Below are 19,346 nucleotides of genomic sequence, written 5' to 3' on the forward strand. Positions count from 1 at the left end.
GCGGCGGGCGGCGGCCCTTCGAGGGTCGGGGCGCGGTGCCCGGCCTCGCCTCGCCTCGCCTGCCCGGGGGGCCCGGAGCCGCAGCGCGGGAAGCGGAAGGGCGGCAGGCGCCCTGCGCTCCGGCAGGGGAGGCTCTCCGCGGCGGCGCTTGGCGCGGGGGTCCCCAGCCTAGCACTGGGGCTCTGGCCTGCGGAGCGCGGCTTGGGGTGCAGGCCGGGCAGGCGCTCGCTGCTGGGGGCCAGCAGGCGGAGGGCCCTGCAAGCCGGCTGCGGGGCGCCCGAGTCCGCAGAGCCAGGAACGGGGCTCCCCTCTTGGCGGGAGGGGCGCCGATCTTGGTGGGTGGGCGCTGCACGGAGCCGTGTGGGCCCTCGCCCAGCGGGCCAGTGCTGACCGGGGCCCCTGTCCCTTCGGTCCAGGAGCAAGCGGGTCAGCGGAGGTGGAGGAGGACGGACGGCTGCGCCGGACCGGAGCTCCCCGACCCCCAGCGGTGCCTGCGGCGGGGAGTTTCGCAGCTGGGGGGCCATCGGCCGACGGTGATCGCATGCCCCGCTAGCTGCCCGCGATGGCCTTGCGGGGGCTCTGGCTCATCAGCCACGAGCAAGGGGCCCGTGGCACCGTGCTGTTTTCCAGGTAATGCGTGGCCCGGCTGCTCCGGGCCCCCCACGAGGGGTGCCTTCCCAGTGGGGAGTTGCAGGCTCGCTCCAGCAGAACTCTTGCAGGATTTCAGCCGCCGCAGCGAAAGCTGCCTTGCCACCTGTCAAAGCAGTGGCTCTCCAGGTTTTCCAGCCCTACCTGGAGACGTCTGAAATCGAATCCAGGACCCTCCACTGGCAAAGCCTTTAAGCCGTCACCTTTCCCCTAAATGAGCTTCAGGTGACCTTGAGAGGAAAGCCCACCACTCAGTGGAAGAGCAGATGCTTAGATGTTGTTGGTTCCTGGATGAGGGATATCTGGCTGAACAGTATTTATTTTTTCAATTTACATCCTGCCTTTTTCTTTTAAAGAACTCAAGGCAGTTTGCATCATTCTCCTCCTCCTGCTTTCAGGCCTCTCCCCATAACAACAACCCTGTGAGGTAGGTTGGGCTGAGGGTCTGACTGACCCAAAGTCACCCAGTTGGCTTCGAGATTGCCCAAGTCCCAGTCCCACACTTATAACCAGTACACCACACTGGCTCTCTACAATACTACGTGCAAGAAGCATCTTGGAATTGATATAGATCATGAGTGGAGCCGGGGGTCAGACTAGATGGCACGGGAGACCCCTTCTGACTCACTCTGTTTTTACGTTTCTGTTGTGAGTCCACCATGTCTGTAAAAAAGACAAACGCTGTTTTGGGCTGCATTCTTAGAATAGCACTTCCAAATCATATGAAGTATACTCGTTCCCCTCTGGTTTGGCTCCATCCTGAGTACTGCATCCAGTTCTGGGCTTCCGACTTCCAGAAAGATGCAGAACTGGAAAAGGACCAAAGAGGGATGATCCAGGGACTGGAAACACAGCTTTGTGGAAGAACTGGGTATGCTTGGCCTTGGGAAGACTGAGGGGAGATAGGCTAGCCCTCGTCGAGTACTTGAAAGGTTGTCGCCCAGAGCAGGGGCAGGATCTCTCCTCAGTCCTTCCAGAGTGCAGGACATGAAGGAATGGACTCAGGATACAGGAAGCCAGATTCCAGCGGAACATGAGGAAGACTTCCTGGCCTTTAGAGTAATACAGCCATGGAACTACGGACTTGGGCAGGCCGTGGGCTTTCCCAGCTGGAGTATTCGGAATGTGGCCGGGTTGCCGTCTGCTGGGGATGCCTTCTTGGCCCCTTCCAGCTGTTCCATGATTCAGCAGTTCCCAGCATTACTAATTTAATAGGGCTCATGGAGCAAGGGGTTGTCTCCAAATTTTATAATACTCTTTTAAAAAGGGGTTCCCCCCCCCCAAATCCCATTCATGTTTTGCTGTTTTTTTCCAGACTGCCACTTTTCTGCCATTTTAGGAACAAATTTAGTCTGTCCTTTCCACAGGTTGCTGTCAGATGAGTAGGGATGAGTAACTCCCTACTTATGAGTAACAGTCGAGGGATGAGTAACTTGTTTCCGCCGTGACCCAGAGGTGCAGAACTGCCTTGCCCACCCTCCAGTGGAGGCCAACTCCAAAGTAGCAACCCTTTCAGAGGGACAACCGGAATCCCATCTTGGGTGGGAGAAGTGGACAAGCTGTTCTGCTGCTTCTCTGTCTTGATTTGATTATTCAGCCCTGTCTAGTGAAGGGGAAGAGCAGGCCGGAGCAATTATGCCTGCGGAGACATGGTGGACGGTCTGTTGTAGGATGGTAAATTGTTCTTTGTCGCAGAATGGATTGAAAGAGGACGATTGCCTGGCAACGGTGACACATGCATTGGTTACTTCCCGGTTGGACTTCTGTAACGCGCTCTACGTGGGGCTGCCCTTGAAGACGGTCCGGATACTTCAGATGGTGCAAAACACAGCAGCCAGGTTGCTGACGGGGACTGGGCGTTATTCTCACATAACCCCAGTCCTCCATCAGCTTCACAGGCTCCCCATCGAAGTCTGGGCTCAATTCAGGGTGTTGGTAATTACTTATAAAGCCCTTAATGGCTTGGGACCCGGATACCTGAAGGAATGCCTTCTTCCATATTTGCCCTCCCGCCCCCTGAGATCGGCAGCAGAGGCCCTCCTCCGGGAGCTCTCCGGGAGAGACATCAGGAGGCAAAGTACCCGGAGGAGGGCTTTCTCTGCGGTGGCGCCCCATCCGTGGAATGCACTCCCCAGAGAGGTCTGCCTGGCACTGTTGTTATTTGTTTTTTGGCGCCAGGCCAAGACCTTTTTATTCGAACAGTATTTTAACAATTTTTAGCATCATCTATAGGTTTTTATTTTGCAGCCAGGGTGAATCTGGATTTTATGTGCAGTATTTGTATTTTGTTTATTTATTGTATGTAAGCCATCCCGAGGCTCATGCAAATGGGACGGCATACAAAAATTCTAAATAAATAAATAAATGTGGCAAAACTGGGGATCCACTCTCTCCCCCAGCAAAGACTACCTACAAATTCTTGGCCTACAAAGGGCAAGCGCACCATGGCGGTGTAGTGGTCAGCCTGGGACTCCGAAGAGGCAAGATCTAGTCCCCACTCAGCCATGAAGCGTCCCGGATGATGGTGTGCCATCACGGACACTTAACTCTGTGTACCTCACAGGGCTGTTGCTGGAGAGCAGGAGGACCAGGTGGGCCTTCTCGGACACCGTGCAGGAGAGGGGAAAGGTGGGGGAGAAATGGAACAGTGCCTACAACAACCATAAGTGGTATAGCCAGTTGTGCAGGATCATGGGAGTTGTAGGCCTAAGTATCTGGGAGCCTGAATTCGTCCACTCCTGAGAGTGGATAGGAACTCCGGGGCCTTGCATTTATTTCTTGCAACCCATTTGCAGCTGGGAAAACACTGGTCCAGACAGCTGGCAGCTAGAACTGGGGTGCCACCCCCTTGCACCCAGCAGCCCTCGGCAGACGCCTGGTGGACCCGTGCAGCTTGTTGCGCAAAGACTTGTTCAGAGCACGTGTGCATGAGATGGCTTTTCTGCAGCAAGTCCTCGTAAAGCCAGCTGCCACACTGCGGCTCCGTCCATAGGACACGCCATTCTCACACCCCTTTCGGGGCCCACAGGCTTTGCCTAGCCTTGTTCACCCAGCGGAAATGAGTGGAAGCCCCAACGGGCAGCTCCTGCCCCCATTTTTCGGGGCTGGCTGCCACTCTTAACGCCAAGACACTCTGCGCATGCCGAAAACAGCATGGCGGCAGAAGCCGTAACACAGAGGCCGTCCTTGAGCAGCGCTTGCTAAAGGCGACGTCTGGTCCCGAAACGAGCTTCTTGGTCCGTCTTGCTGCGGGGTCAGAATCGTTGGCAGCTCTGGGGGAGCCGCTGCCCTGGTCCGTGGATGGCTGTGGTGGGAGTGCGTGGGCCCCCCCACACTGTGCGTGCAAGGTTGCTAGGAAGAGCGCAAATGCCTAATTAGGCCACTCAAAAAAGTGGCAGGGAATTGGCATGCGGGGAAGTGAAAAGGCCCCGCTCTTTTTGTCCGCAGGTCTCCCATCTCCATGAACTTCGAGAGGGTTAAAAAAAGAAGCATATACTAATTGTTTAAAATCTGTACACAAACTGTGATGGTGATTATTGAGGTACAGCAATAATTGTAGTTCTGCTTTGTAGATTCAGGAACACTTCAGCCGTCCTTCAGCCAAAAAGGGAATTACAGACAACAAATAAAAACCTTCTCCCATGCCAGGTTCAAACACCAATTCCTCATAATGCCAATTATCCCCTTTTGTTCATTCCTACTGTACTTTAAAGTGACACTGTCAACTTGACATTTTGGAATTAAATTAATTTTGAGAAAAAAAAACAACCCTAGCTTCTGACAGTGGCGTCTTTTAAAAATAATTGCCGTACAACATAGTAGTTAAACCCATTTGTAAAAAAGAAAAAAACTTCTTTTTTTTCCCTGCTTCCCTGTTGATACTGCAAGGGTTTGATATTTCTTTTACTCCGCTGAATAAGGGGAGAATTCACTGTAGGACTGCACTACAGGGGGGGCAGTGAAGCTGCTGATGAGCAAGTGGCTAAGTAGTGCAGGCAAGCAGAAGTAACTTTTTCTCCGGTTCATGGGGGATGCGTGAAGGACAAAAGTGGGCTGACATGATTTGCCTGTCCTGTCCTACGAACAAGGCTGTCGTTTTTCCAGCCACGACCTTCCAGGGATGACTGTAAAAGGAACAAGCCCTCGAGCGTATCTGGGGAACCCAGGATGCCTATCTTGTGTGTGCAGGAAGGGGTTCCGCCCGCGTCGAGCAGCCCGATTCCCACGGAAGTGCCTCTTCAGGAAGAGGGTGCTAAACGAGGCATGCTCAGAGGCCTCCACATGGAGCGCCTGCTCCTCACAGGGTGGCACGTTGAGGTGCCCGCGTACAAATCGGAACAGCCCTTTGGTGGCGTGGGCTTCCGGCTTGGCCTGCTGTGGGGCTGTTTGTATGCCACGTACTCATGCAGGAAAGTGGCCGGCAGGTGCGCAGCAGGCACCTCTCTCCCGAGGGTACCAGTTCGAGGCATGCGGGCACACGGTTCACGATGCGCTGAACCATTTGCAGAGCAACAGAGTAGTAATGTCGTTACTCTACTCCTGTCTCCCCGCTGCAGGCGTTACCCTACAGTGGAAAAGCGAGCCACGTTCTTCAATGGATCAAGCTATGTGCCTGTGCCAGAAGACGGCCCTTTCCTTCAAGCGTTACTGTTCGAACTGAGGCTGACAGACGATGACACCAGCTTTGTAGAGCGCCGGGATGGCTGCTCCCGAATCAGCAAGACTTCCGTCTACGCGCTGCAGGCCGAGAGAGGGGAGCTCTGGCCCGTGGTGGCCTTCCAGAAGAGGAGACTGATCTACGTCGCTCTTCCTTTGGTCGAACAGTCGGTAACGCCGCGCCCACCCCTCTTCGGCATCAGCGGGGTATCCCAGGCCTTTGACCTCTTGTCCAGGCTGCTGGTTTTCATGAGCGCCGGCCAGAAGGGCGAAGGGGAGAGGAATGCCAAACTGGGGCAGCTCCCTAGCTTGCTCATGCAGGCCTGTCCGCTCGGCACCCCGCTCGATAGCAGCCTGAGCAGCCCCGAAAACAATGCAGCCACTCCGGGCGGCCAGCCGCCGAAGCCGCCTGCCTGGAGAAGCAGCACATACAAGGGAAAACCCCAGGTGAATGTCTGTATCACAGAAAAAGTCAAGTCTGTCCAGTATGACAATGGGGACCTGGCAGACGTGTGGCAGGTTTACGGGACTGTAACTTGCAAGGTGAGGCGATTTCCTGCGCAAATCTCTCTAACCTATTTGTCACATGAATGCACCTGGAAAAGCAAAAATTCAGCTCATTCTTATCTTGGCATATGGGGAGGCTGAACTTAATATTTTTAATGCTTCAGCATGCTGCCGAGAAGATCCTGTTTCTTTAGATTTGTGAATTAAACGAGAAGGAAAATCTCACTTTACGGTTATGTGCTTGCAAACCTTACTCCTAGTTTTGCTGGCTTAAATAAGAGTTAAAAGATGCTGCTGCTAATATTTTATCGTTTCTGTGTACAGCCTTTAGCATGCAATCTTTATGTTACCGATCCCCATAATAGCCCCTGGGAGAGGTTAAGGTGGTTTATTCAGAAATCAAACCTTAACTATCGCTTGGCGTGATATCTGAGTTGACACACCACGAGGTCGCGATCAGCTAGCAAACCAGAATTTTTAAAAAACACGATTGAAAATGGGTTTGCAAGCGGCGGTCCATTGCTGTGCTCCACAGACCCCTGCAAAGGATGTGGAAGAGCTGAGCAGGTGGGAAGCAAAAGTGGGAAGTGTCCCTAAAACGGTGCCTGACTGTTCGCTGGGGAGCTCCAACCGTGGTTCAGATTCTAAATGCTGGTTAGTGGAAACCACGGTTCACTGTGACGAAGATGGAAAATGTAGCCATGTGTATGTTTACTCGGAAATTAAGTGCCACTGTTTCGGTATAGTTTGAGCCTTAATAAGCGTGTTTAGGAAGGCAGCCTGAATAACTTCCAGTAATGTGGTCCCAGGAAATGCTGCTGCTGCTGCTGCTGCTGCTGCTGTTGTTACATTGAATTTATGTCCTCCAGTTTTTTTATTTTATTTATTTATTTAATGATTGATTTATATCCTGCCTTTTTCCTACAAAGGGCTCAAGGCAGCTTACATCATTCTCCTCCCCCATCTTATCCCCACAACAACCACCCTGTGAGGTAGGCTGGGCTGAGAGTCTGTGACTGGCCCAGAGTCACCCAGTTGGCTCCATGGCCGAGCGGGGACTAGAACCCAGATCGTCTGAGTCCCAGTCCCGTGCCCTTAACCACTACACCACACTGGCTCTTTTTCCTCTTGTGAGAAAGCCAAGGAGGCTCCATTTTGCCCTCACAACAACAATCCTGTGAGGTACGCTAAGCTGAGCATGAGTGACTGCTAGAAAGTCATCCAATGAGCTTCATGGCCAAGTGGGACCAGAACTTGGGTCTCTTAGCTCTGCAGTCCAGCACTCTAACCACTAAACCACACTGCCTCGCAGTACTTTTAAGGAACATAAAGGAAATCACAGGTTTCGAGCCAAATGTGGATCCTTTGCTCAGCCTGATTACAAATACAAAACATTTAAAATATCAAGATTACAAGCATATGCCATTGCTACAGTTAGAACATTTTATGGAAAGCTTTGGGAGAGAAACAAGCTCCCAGACATAAAAGGAGTTTAAAAATATAAACTGTTGGAGCTGCGCTGCCATGCCAGAACTAACCAATTATGCAAGTCAAAGAAATGCGGAAAGTAAACTACCTCAATTGTGCGACTGGTTTTGTGGCTGTACTAAGCTCCAAATGCGCAAATGAAAATGTTCTGTACCACAATTCTAGTACTTTAACAACCTCACCCGAACCAAGTTTCTGCAGAAAAAAGGCCACATTAAATTCAGTGGGCCTGTTTCTTAGCAAGTATGCTTAAGAAGGTGGAAGCGTTGGAAATTTATGAAAGAATTTGCTCAAATACTGTGGTAAAAACGAATTCCTTTTGTTTTTGCACATTGGTGTGATGAAATCATAGGAGAGGGCTGCACACTCAAAAAAAGAGAAAACCCACCCGGCCCTGGCCTTCCCCTCTTCCCAGGAACTGGGGAGGGTGGCCGGGAACGCCGCAGGCTTTGCAGCTGGCCCTTCGCAGAATCCCAGGGATGGCCGCGGCTCCCTCCCCAACGCCGAGCCGGAAAGGGAGGCTGAAGCTCTGCCAAGGGGCCCCAGGGCTGGCCAGGGCAGCCGTCCCAGGGAACGCCCTTCTATGCCACAGCGGTCGCCAGGAGCGCTTTTCACCAGCTGCGGGCCGATCCGACTGCTGCAGCCCCGCGCAGGGAAAGCGTTCCAGCACCAGTGGTGCAAGCCTTGGCAGCATCTGTGGAGATCACCACTGTGCCATCTCCTGGGGGACTACCCTTGAAGACTAACCATGATGACCCGCAGCTAGTACAGGGCAAGATTTCTGTCGTCTCCAGGCCTGATCCAAGGTTCTGGCTTGGGTCTGAAAAGCCCCGAGCCTTTTGGGACCGTGTTATCTGAAGAACTGCTCCCACCTGCCTTCTGGCCTGGTAGCAACACGGCTTTCTCAAGGTGTGGTGGCCTCCCACCTTGGAGGGCTCTCCCCACGGGGATCCATGTCTCCCTTTCAGTGCTGCCTTTCCATCAATCTCTGAATAGCCGTTTATCCCGGACTGCATTCCACGCGCTTAAAAATGCCTGGCTGATATTACTGGGGGTGAGGAGGGGAGCTTTTAAACATTGTGATTGCCTTTTCACATGCTTCGTAATATCTTCGCTCACCTTGTGAGAACAGCATGTTCTGGAAGGCATGCATGTTTTAAAAGACATAAACAGACGGGAGGCTATAATTCCCCAGTGAGGCCTGTCCCGTAACAACGGCGTCCCTCTGAAGACTGTTGGCTGTGTCTCTGCAGTGCGACATCGAAGGTGCCGCTCCCAGCGTGACCATCAGCCTCAACCTCCCAGCCAACGGCTCCCCGCTCCAGGACATCCTTGTCCACCCGTGCGTCTCCTCCCTGGACTCTGCCATCCTGACCTCCAGCAGCGTGGGCATAGCGGACGACTCGGCCTTCAGTGGACCCTACAAATTCCCTTTAATTCCGCCTCCGGACCAATTCAATCTGTGCTTTTATACTTCCCAGGTGAGCAGGGGGGGATCTGTGCCACCAATGCACATCACGCCGGGCAAGGGTGGTCCTGCCTCTGCCGGAGTCGATGCCCCGGCAAGGAGGGCGCAGGTGGGACATGCGAGGAATCCATCTGAGGGTGGGAATGCACCGGATGCCCTGGGCTTGGGGCCGCTCCCTCTCTGCGTAAAGCTTGGGCCTCTGGCGCGCCCACTGGGGGCCCCTTTTCTTGCACATGCCGCCACCGGCAGCGGCAAACAGGGAAGACGGTTGCTCGCCAGGAATGGTGGCTGGCCGACCATCGCAGGGCCCTTTTCCACATCGTGCAGGAAAGGTTGCTGGTCACGCGGGCACGGGCTGCGAGCATTTGCAACCCTCCTCTCGGCTCGGGTTGCTTTGCAGGCCTGGGCTGAGCATGGGGGCAAATCTGTGGGTGCCGGACGGAGGGCTTCTGAAAGGGCCGTCCCAGCCCCCGTGGACCGGTGGGCGTCCCGGCCCTGCTGCCTCCTCCGCCTCCTGTCTGGTGCCGTGCGGATGAGGGCCTGGCCAGCAGTGATGTCCAGGACACGGTGGGACTGGCACCAGTGGCAGCGAGAACACAGTGGGCACCTTGCCCACAGGCCCGTGAACCCGGACTTGGCACTCCAGTCAGGCCCAGTTTTGAACCACTGGAGCATTGGCTCGCTCAGACCAGAGCACTCGTCTCTCTCCATGGGGCCTTCCTCCCACCAGCCGCACGGCCTCCTCGAATGCAAGCAGTGTTTGTGATGTGAAATGATTCTGCCATGAGCAGCTTGAAACATAGACACGGAGCGAGTCAGAAGGGGCCTCCCGGGCCATCTAGTCCGACCCCAGGCCCCAGCCGGCTCCGCTCACGATATGCAGAGAAGACTGCAAAACGCCTTCTCGGTGCGCCAGGTGGAAACGCTGCACAGGCGTGCGGCTGGATGTGGAAGCGGCAGAGCGCCTGCACACGCCACCGGCATGCTGGTTTGTCTGGGCTTGGTCCCCGAGAGTCCTTTGCTCTGCCTTCTGGAGGGCCGGGGGTGGGGGGTGCTTTTCAGGGTCTGGTGCCCACCTGTAGTTGCGGGAATTGGTGTGGGTCCTACAAAAGGAATCACCAGGAAGGCCGAAGTGCAAAAATTCCATACCCGTTGAGTAACACGGCCTGATTTTTGATGGGGCCAGCAGTGTTGATGGGGTGGACAAAGAGGCGAGAACTTGGGCTGGCCCACTGAGTTCTGTGAAGGACAGAGGCGTGAAAGAGCCCCTGGCCGTACGTCTCCCCATCACGATACTTGTCTCAAAAGAAGAATTGAACGGATACAGAACTGGGCCATGGGGTCACTTTGCCAAGGTTTCATGTACAGGAGCCCAGCTGAGGCCATTCGTAACCACGGCCTGTTTCTGCTCAACCTCGTGATTCTGAGAGGCATCTGCACATTAGCAGCAGCCCTCCAATGCATTACATGCTTTGCGTGTGCCATTGGGCGAGTTTTTGGCCTTCATCCTAGAAATATTTCCAACACCCTGCTGATCGCTGGTTTAGAGAATCTAGCTTGCAAATGAGTTGTTAATTCCTATTTTCCATCGGAATTAAGCACTTTCTGCCTAATTATCTGACTGTTTAGCAATCAGAGAGTTTATATTTGACATCTGGAAACTGGTGTCCCATTTTAATTCATTTTACTTTATTTTGGAATTTGTACTCTTATCACATGCCTCCAAAGAAGCTCCGGGGCAGCCTGTGACATACGAAAGCAGGAAGCACCAGTTGATCAAACACATAAAATGATCTTAAAATAGGCATGTGGCGAATTCATCTCTTTGTTCCATCCCGCCCAGGTGCCTGTGCCTCCCTTTTTAGGCTTTTACCAGCTGAGAGAAGAAGAAGCCCAGTGGAAGTTCAGCATTCACCTTAAGCTTCATGAGAGTGTGAAAAATGCTTTCGAATACTGTGAAGCCCGTGTTCCCTTTTTCAACAGGTGAGACTACCGCAATTTCCAGTGATTTAGGGTTATGGTTCCACCCAAATGTCTTCGGTACGGTTCACCAGTGTTGCACCCAACGCAAATGGAAAGACGGCATCGCTTTGCTAACATACACAGATTGAACTGCCCCAAACGGAGGCATGAGTTCCCCAGCATTCCCCTGTGGGAATCTCAAAAATCAGCCTCAAGAGGCGTTGTTTTCTTCCTTGGCCAGAGGCCAGCCTTGTCATCGCGGACAAGCCTTACAGAATCTCTCTCTGTAAAAGCCCTTTTTCAGTGGCAACAACCAACACAGCAGCAGAGAAAGGAAAAGGAGAAATAAGACCTAGTTCCTTTTGGTGGCTGTCATAGAGCGTTCTCACGAGAAGCCCCTTAAGCCTGCTTGTGTGCAAGCTGCTCGTGCCTAGTCCAACTGCTGAGCAACCTGCAGCTAGCCAGAGAGCCTTCCCACTCCGGCCCAAGGAGCAGGTAGTGTCAGCCCTTCCGATTGGCTCAGTGGCGCGCACCTTTGGGCCGCACCTGGCCGCAGCCACCTCGGCTCAAAGCAGCCAGGGCAGCCAAGCTGGCGGAAATGAAGGGCTGCCTGCCGACTGTAGCTCGACAGAAACGACAGCTGGTGAAAGCACCAGTGCGGACACACAGCACTAAACATCGTCCTCAGCGAAACGGCACGGGGTAAGAGAGGCGGTGGGCGTGGGCCCTGGGACCCCTCTGGCGCCCTTGGGGAAGTTTTACGCACGTCGACTTGCATTGGTGTGTTTCGTTGTCACATCTGCCACGGGATGCTCGGAAAGGCCCCCTCAGTGTCGCCACAGTCGGCTACGCTAAAGCCATAACATGTGGCTCTTTGCTGCGCATCACGGGGAGCAGTGGATGGGCCATTGTTTCACATCGGATCTTCAGTCTGCATGTGAGAGAGCGCTGCCCCGAGATAGGACAGAGGGAAGTGTCTCTATAGTTAATAAGGTGGCCCCCATGGGCCTGCTGGAACACGATCATGACCCATTCACCACGGAGAGGCTATAGCCAATATCAACCAAAACCTATTTCTCTGAACGGTTAAATCATATTTAAGTGTTCGGTCATATCCAGTACGCTGTGTGTAAGAGAAGTCCGTTACTGCCTCGCTCGTCCATCATTTCACAAAACGGTTTTGGTAGCTCGTCGGGCAAACGTGTCGCAACTTTCAATGGTGCACTGCTCGTGTCTCGGTGACAGGGGGCCCATCACGCACCTGGAGTACAAGGTCAGCTACGGCCAACTTGAAGTGTCGAAGGAGAAGAGCCTGCTGGTTTGGGTCATAGGTAAGAGGCACCTCCTCTTCCCCTTCTCTTCTAGGCCAAGGGGGGGCAGGTGCTGGAGGGTGTTTGGAAGGAGCTTGCTGGCCGCCATGTTTCTGGTGAGGCCAAGGCACCAGGCCAAGTCTTTGGTGGTTTCTGCCACCAAGGACTTCTTTCTCCCTGGTCTTGAGTTGGTGGTCAAGAGGATGGGCTGCGAGCAAGACGCTTGCTGGTTCTCATCACCGCTGTAAATGGCGCACATGTGCCCTCTGGCCCCACCACTGTCTCTCAGGTCCCTTGCCAAAACGGGATGCCCTGGCCTTCCTGGGATTCTGCTCCTGGTTCAGCTCTCAGGAGAGCCGCCGTGATTATTCACTGCTCCAAAAGTGTTGTCGTTACTGTTGTCACAGGCGTTCAAGTCATGAATCGCTCCACAACCTTTCTGGAAACATCTCTTGCTTCTTCTACAGGACAGAAATTCCCCAGGTCACTGGAGATCTCCCTGACCGGGACAGTCACTTTTGGTCCTGTAAGCCAGGAGCAGCCAGTTGATCCAGTGTGTGCTGGAGGAACTGCCTACGTCAGAGTAAGTCATGGACGCGAAGAGTCCTTCGGCAGCTTTGCTGCCCAGCTGCGGCAGCCCGTGGGAGGGAGCAGGTGCCCTTACCCCGGCGGATAGGCATTTCCGGGTGTGTCTTTCACTCCGAAGACTTCTTTGGAGGGGAGGGGGTCGCAGGGTCTTGCCGGTGGAACCCCTGTTCCATTTCTGGCCGCAGATGTCAAGACACTCGGCCCTCCTGTACCCGGATGCCCACACAGCCTGCCTGGAACAACGTCTCCAGCAGCAGGAAGCACTGCAGGACCAGCCATAGAGCCTGGTCTTTATGCCCGACGAGTTTTGGAAGAGGTTCTTGCATTTACTCCTAAGCAAAGACAGCATTAAGAAGGACAAACCCCATCCGGCTGCAGCTGACCTCGCTCGGAATCCTGAACAGACCATGGGAGAGTCAGCCCCATTGACCCCAGGGGGTCTTGCTCCTGAGGAAACACACAGGAGCCTGTGTAGGGGTGTTGTGGGAAATCTTGGCACACGGGGGCTCAGCAGGACTGCCCCGGGATGGCTCACAGCCACGTGGGAAAGCCAGAATCCCCTCAGCCACGCGCAAAGGGAAGCAGCCGCCTCAGCTCCCCAGGCTGCCCCGCTTGAGAGGCTGACCAAAATGCATGTCATTAGTTTGCTTAAGTTAGCAGAGCGTTTTTGGCGGCCGCTTTCTTGTGCAAGGACGCCGTGTAAGTTGCCAGGACTTCTCAGCATCGCTGTCCGTGTTTTCCGCTTGGTTGTCTTTAGCTTTATTTTAGAATCCTCGATTTCACGCTCACCGGGTGTTACACAGAGCAACATTCCATCCAGATGTTTGCATCAGGAAAACCAAAGATCAGCACAGGTGAGTAGGTCCCAACCTCGTCCATTCCGCCTGAACCAGAACACGTTGAAGCGATGGGCCGTGTCAGAATTAGGTTCTGCAGAATTCAGCTTTTAACAAAACAGACTTCTAGGAAAAAGTCTTATGGACTGTTACGATGTCTTACAGCTCAGTTTTTTGAATGATGATATTTAAAATCTTAAACATACTGACGTGACTAATTTGTGTTATTTCTGTGTTCTAAGATACTACTCTAGGATTCATTTCTCACTCCTTTTCTCTTAATTTTAGCTCGGGAAGTGCTGTCTTCAGATTACTACATCTGGAATTCCAAAGCCCCGGCACCTGTCATGTATAGAACCTTACTTTTCTAGTTTCTCCTCACCCTTGTACTAGGAATGAAAAATAAATTTTCTGAAACGTTTTAACCTGTGTATTTTCTATGTAAGCTCCCACTTAGGCAAACAAAAACATTAAATGCTGTGAGCCGCCCCAAGGCTTCGGCAAGGGGCGGCATAGAAATGTTTTAATAAATAATAAATTTAATAAAATAAATAAATAAAGGCACAAACCTAGGCATGTTTATGCTAAATAGGCCACATGTGCCAGGAGCGGGCAGATTTGGTCCTGTTTAGAGATTCCAGAATTGTAGCTTAAAGCCTCTTTGTCTGGGAGAATGCTCCCCTCCACGCACACCCTAGTTCGGACAAAATTGTGTTACGCAATTGCCATAGTCCGACTCTTGAATAGCCAAAATTGTTGTGATGTTCCATCAATCTGTCTATGACTTACGGCGATGCTGTGAATGAACACCCTCCAGAATGCCCTGGCCTCAGCCCTGCTCAGCTCTTGCGAACAGTCGAAATTACCTGCAGCCAAATTTCATGGGTGGGGACGGGGGTCTTCCCTACTGCCAGAGCCGCAATTCTATCTAATTGTACCCTTTTCTAAAGTGCTGGAATGTTTTCAACAGGAATATGGGCTGGGGGAGAAAACCCTCATGCGTGTGCTCTCGGTTTCAGTTCTGTAGCCCCTTTCCCACTTCTTCACCCACCCCTTATTAAGTGCCACACCGCCCCATCTTTGGCCGAGCCCCTTTTTTAAAGGAAAAATGGATAAAGCGATATGATTTAGAGTACCACTGAGCACGTGCAGAGTTCTTTTCACTACAGAGCGACTACAGCTGGCCCCTGCACCCTTGCAAGCATGATGTGAGGCTTTCTTCCTGGGCAGACGGCAGGTCGCATGCAGTCCCAAGCCGTACCGACACACGGAGCCCTGGGAACACAACGCAGACCTCAGACTGATAGGTTAGGGTGGTACTCCTATGCTGTGTCTAACCTCAGCACTCCATATCTCTGTCCGCCATTGCTTCCAGTGGTTTGCCAGGCCATTGAAAGAAAATCTGGCAGCGCTGGGATAGAGCGGGTTACGTTGCAGCAAATGCAGGTTCTACTTTTTGTTACACCTGAATTCCCAGCGCCCTTTTTTGGGTCGCGGAGCGGCGGGGGGACAGGACATGCCGGCCATCGTTTCATCCTATTTTTTACTGTATCATTTTGTTCTCGTCGTGAGCCGCCCCGAGGCTTTGTTGCGATGGGGGGCGGCATAAAAATGTTTTAAATAGCATAATAAATAAATAATAGTTAATATCCCAAAGCAGGGCTTGCCATTGCATCAGGCAAGTTCTGGGGAGTTCAAAACCTGGCCTCCCGGCTGAATCGAGTCTCCAGTCAGAGCTAGCTAAGAGCAGAAGAAGGGAGGTGTTGGGTCACGCCAGGCCCACCTAGTCCGACATTGCGCTCACACAGAGGCCACCCACCCGCCCATGTTCCCCAGCAACGGATGCACCAAGCAGACCGCGCCTGATCCCAGAGGTAGCACAGAGCCAGCTGGCCTCCAAGAACTTGTCAGATCTGTCCCTAAAGCCACCCAAGCAGTGATCCTTGTGGAAGTGAATTCCGCGTGCACGGAAGTCCTTCCTTCGATCTGTCCTGACTTCCTCACCCATCGGCTTCCTGGGATGACCCCTCTGGGCTCCAAGGAGGAAGAAAAACCTCCCCCTTCGGCTTCCTCCACGCCAGGCATAAAGCCGTGCCCCAGCGGGCCTTCCCTCCCTACCATTCCCCCTCCAACCATCACAGACGTTGCCATCTCTTCCTGGGGAATGGCTCCATCCCCTGATCATTACTTATTTTACCTACCCGAGTTGCCCTGCCCTGCATTTTTCCATGCTCTGCTCTAGCCTTTCTCGCGAGCTAACACGCTTTGGTTCCTGGACTCCCCTGTTCCTCGTTTGTCGGGACTTTAATTCAGGACCCGGTCGGGTGAATCTCCCACAGCACGTCTAACTCTGTCCCAGTTCTTCCGCGTGAAATGGATTTGCCAGTTCCTGCCAGTCAGGTTTTCTGTATTAACACAGTTAACAAGCCGCATTCTGGAGTAAAAATCATTCGGCTTTGGTCTGGGTGGAGTCTGAGCCATTGTGTCCCACCAGCCTGTTGTGAGCAAGGCTTCTGCACAGGTGTATGTTCTGGGCAGGCTTGGATTCCTTGCAAGCCCAGTACCTATTCAAGTGCCATATTCCAGTATTTCCTCCCAAGATACCTGCAGGCATCTCGCTCTGTTATTGCACAGCAGCCGAGAGATGCTCAGATGGTGGAACTGGGGGGGGGGGGGTCTTCTCAGTGGTGGCCTCCCATCTTGTCCTCTTTCTGGTGCCAGGCTATGACTGCCCTTAATGCGAAAGCTTTTAAAACTACCCCGGGGCTGGAGGGGATTTCCCTCCCAGATGATTTTATTTTCCTTTTATAGGTCAGTTTGTGTGTGTTTTAGCTCTTTTAAGTTTATTTTGATGTTTGGTTTTTATGAGATTCATATTTTGATTTTATGCATTGTTGTAAACTTGGGGCTGTATAGAAATGAGTCAATAATAAATGCTCATCCGTGTTGTTGCTCAGGAAGTTGGATATTGTGGGTTGAGGCACATGGGTGCCAAGTTAAGGGGATGGATAAGGGCTGCCCAAGGAGTACCACGAAACAGTATAACTCTCTGCTGAGAATGTCTGTGCAGCTCAGAACCTGAGTACCTTAAGGACCATGTTGGTGACATACAGGTATGTGAGGGGGCGTCACACGGAGGTGGGTAGAGACCTGTTCTCCCCTGCAGAGGAGAGCAGGGCACGCTCCAACGGAGCAAAGCTCAGGGAACCCAGGTTCAGTTTGGATGCCAGGAAGCACTTCCTGACAGTCAGGACCCCGAGGGTGTGGAATGGGCTTCCCCGGGTGGTGGTTGAGGCCCCATCGGTGCGGGTGTTCAAGGTCAGGCTGGATGTCCACATGGTGGGCATGTCTTGAGTGGAGCCGGCTGGAGCCGGGGGTCAGACTAGATGGCCCGGGAGGCCCCTTCTGACTCGCTCTGTTTCTATGTTTCTATGTCTCTCCTTATGAATCTGCTGGGTCCCGGGGGCCAGCTTCAGGGGCCCTTCTCTGCTTGCCCTCTCCCCAGTAATCTCAGACTAGGGGGTGGTCATTTGGAATGTGCTTTTTCCACAATAGCCCAACCCAGAATGATATCCCCAAAGAAACCTGCATGGTATCCTCACAGCCACCTTTTTGGTGCGAGACAAAGACGCGCTTATTCCCCCATTCAACCTTAGTTGTGGCCCAGTTTTTGCAGGTTTGCTCTGTTGATTCTGACTCCAGACCGTAAGATGTGGGGGTGGAGAGGGAGACATTCCTAAATTTTGGACAAAGACTCCATAGTGCACAAGTTTTACATCATATTGACTTGGTATTACTGTGCGGTTATGGCTTGCATTGATCTGGGTTCCCACCCTTATCAGAGCCGAAAAGGACGCAGCCACGAGCAAAGTTTATTGTATCTTAGCCTTTCGCCACACTGTCATGCACGCCTGTAAAGCATTGATAAAGAAATGCAGATGTTCTGAAAGTTACATCTTTCTCAGCATTGGACAAGAAGCAAACTTTACCAAAAATGCCCTTCCCTATAAAAGTACAGATTGCTGTGCCTGCAGCACAGGAAATGTAGAAAGGTGAGAGCTATAGAGCCCACCTTCCCTGCACTTCTTTTACTCCTAAAGTAACACCCCTCACTTTCATTTTCCAAGGAAAATACCGCCTTCCTCTAAGTTTTAGGTGTGATGGAGACAGATACGGAATGGAGGGGGGTGTCCAGCTTGATCCACAGTTTTCCACTTGCCGCGGGTTCTCCTTCTCTGCTGCTACACCTGTGTGCTGAAGAGGGCCAGGCGTACTCCAGCCAATACTGAACCATCTCCAAATTCCCCAGATAGAAGTCAGAAAAGCTGCTGTGCATCATATGCCCAGTTTGCACAGAGTTTATGCCCTTGACAACCTCACTTCTGGGATCAGAGATCCCAGTGAAAATGCACCTAAGGGGTGGTTTTATCACATTGGGTGGGCAAACAGGAAGCAACACACTTGCTCACTCAGAGTCATCTTCTCAAAGACCCTGGGTTCACAAACTGGGCTGTTAAAAAGTCATAGTCCTGGTATTCGCATACTGGGTTGTCGCCTTGCCCAGAGTTTACCCATGATTCGTCTGGAAGTTTTGTCTGCAGCACGGTTGTCCTTTCAGTCCTTGGGTTCTTGATTCCCTCTTCCTTTTCCTGTTGTTGTTAGTTGCGAAGTCGTGTCCGACCCATCGCGACCCCATGGACAACAGTCCTCCAGGCCTTCCTGTCCTCCACCATCCCCCGGAGTCCACTTAAGCTCACGCCAACTGCTTGAGCGACTCCATCTAGCCACCTCATTCTCTGCCATCCCCTCCTTCTTTTGCCATCTATTGTTCCCAGCATCAGGCTCTTCTCCAGGGAGTCCTTCCTTCTCATTAGGTGGCCAAAGTATTTGAGCTTCATCTTCAGGATCTGGCCTTCTAAAGAGCAGTCAGGGTTGATCTCCTTTAGGACTGACCAGTTTGATCGCCTTGCGGTCCAAGGGACTCACAGGAGTCTCCTCCAGCACCACAATGCAAAGGCCTCAATCCTTTGGTGCTCAGCCTTCCATATGGTCCAGCTTTCATAGCCATCATACATTGCAACTGGGAAAACCATCGCCTTGACTATATGCACTTTTGTTGGCAGGGTGATGTCTCTGCTTTTTAGTATGCTGTCTAGATTTGCCATAGCTTTCCTCCCCAGGAGCAAGTGCCTTTTAATATCTCGGCTGCAGTCCCCATCTGTGGTGATCTTGGAGCCCAGGAAAATAAAATCTGTCACTACCTCCATTTCTTCCCCATCTCTTTGCCAGGAAGTGACTGGACCGGATGCCATGATCTTAGTTTTCTTAATGTTGAGTTTCAAGCCAACTTTTGCGCTCTCCTCCTTCACCCGCATCAAGAGGCTCTTTAGTTCCTCTTCACTTTCTGCCATTAGAGTGGTATCATCTGCATATCTGAGGTTGTTGATATTTTTCCCAGCAATCTGAATTCCAACTGGTGATTCATCCAGCCCCGCCTTTCTCATGATGTGCTCTGCATATAAGTTAAATAGGCAGGGCGACAGCATACAGCCTTGCCAAACTCCTTTCTCAATTTTGAACCAATCACTGGTTCCGTGTCCAGATCTCACTGTTGCTTCTTGACCCGCGTATAGGTTTCTCAAGAGACAAATAAGATGGTCTGGTACTCCCATCTCTTTAAGAACTTGCCACAATCTGTTGTGATCCACACAATCAAAGGCTTTAGCATAGTAAGTGAAGCAGAAGTAGATGTTTTTCTGGAACTCCCTCGCTTTCTCCATGATCCAGCGTATGTTGGCAATTTGATCTCTAGTTCCTCTCCCTCTTCGAAACCCTGCCTGTACTTCTGGTAGTTCTCAGTCCACATACTGCTGGAGCTGAGCT

The 19,346-nt window shown here is 52.4% G+C and overlaps 1 protein-coding gene across 1 annotated transcript; it reads left to right on the forward strand.

Annotated features, from left to right (window-relative positions):
• Positions 1-299: 299 nt before the first annotated feature.
• On the forward strand, positions 300-13,884 carry AP5M1 (adaptor related protein complex 5 subunit mu 1). The gene is made up of 8 exons (XM_044436149.1): positions 300-630; positions 5,205-5,847; positions 8,553-8,780; positions 10,611-10,750; positions 11,975-12,060; positions 12,507-12,622; positions 13,385-13,481; positions 13,752-13,884. Exons 1-8 carry the CDS (start codon positions 563-565, stop codon positions 13,832-13,834), a joined length of 1,461 nt encoding a protein of 486 aa, XP_044292084.1. The 5' UTR covers positions 300-562; the 3' UTR covers positions 13,835-13,884.
• Positions 13,885-19,346: the final 5,462 nt, after the last annotated feature.

This window comes from Varanus komodoensis, unplaced genomic scaffold, assembly GCF_004798865.1.
Source record: "Varanus komodoensis strain SLA01 unplaced genomic scaffold, ASM479886v1 scaffold3, whole genome shotgun sequence".
Lineage (NCBI taxonomy): Eukaryota > Metazoa > Chordata > Lepidosauria > Squamata > Varanidae > Varanus > Varanus komodoensis.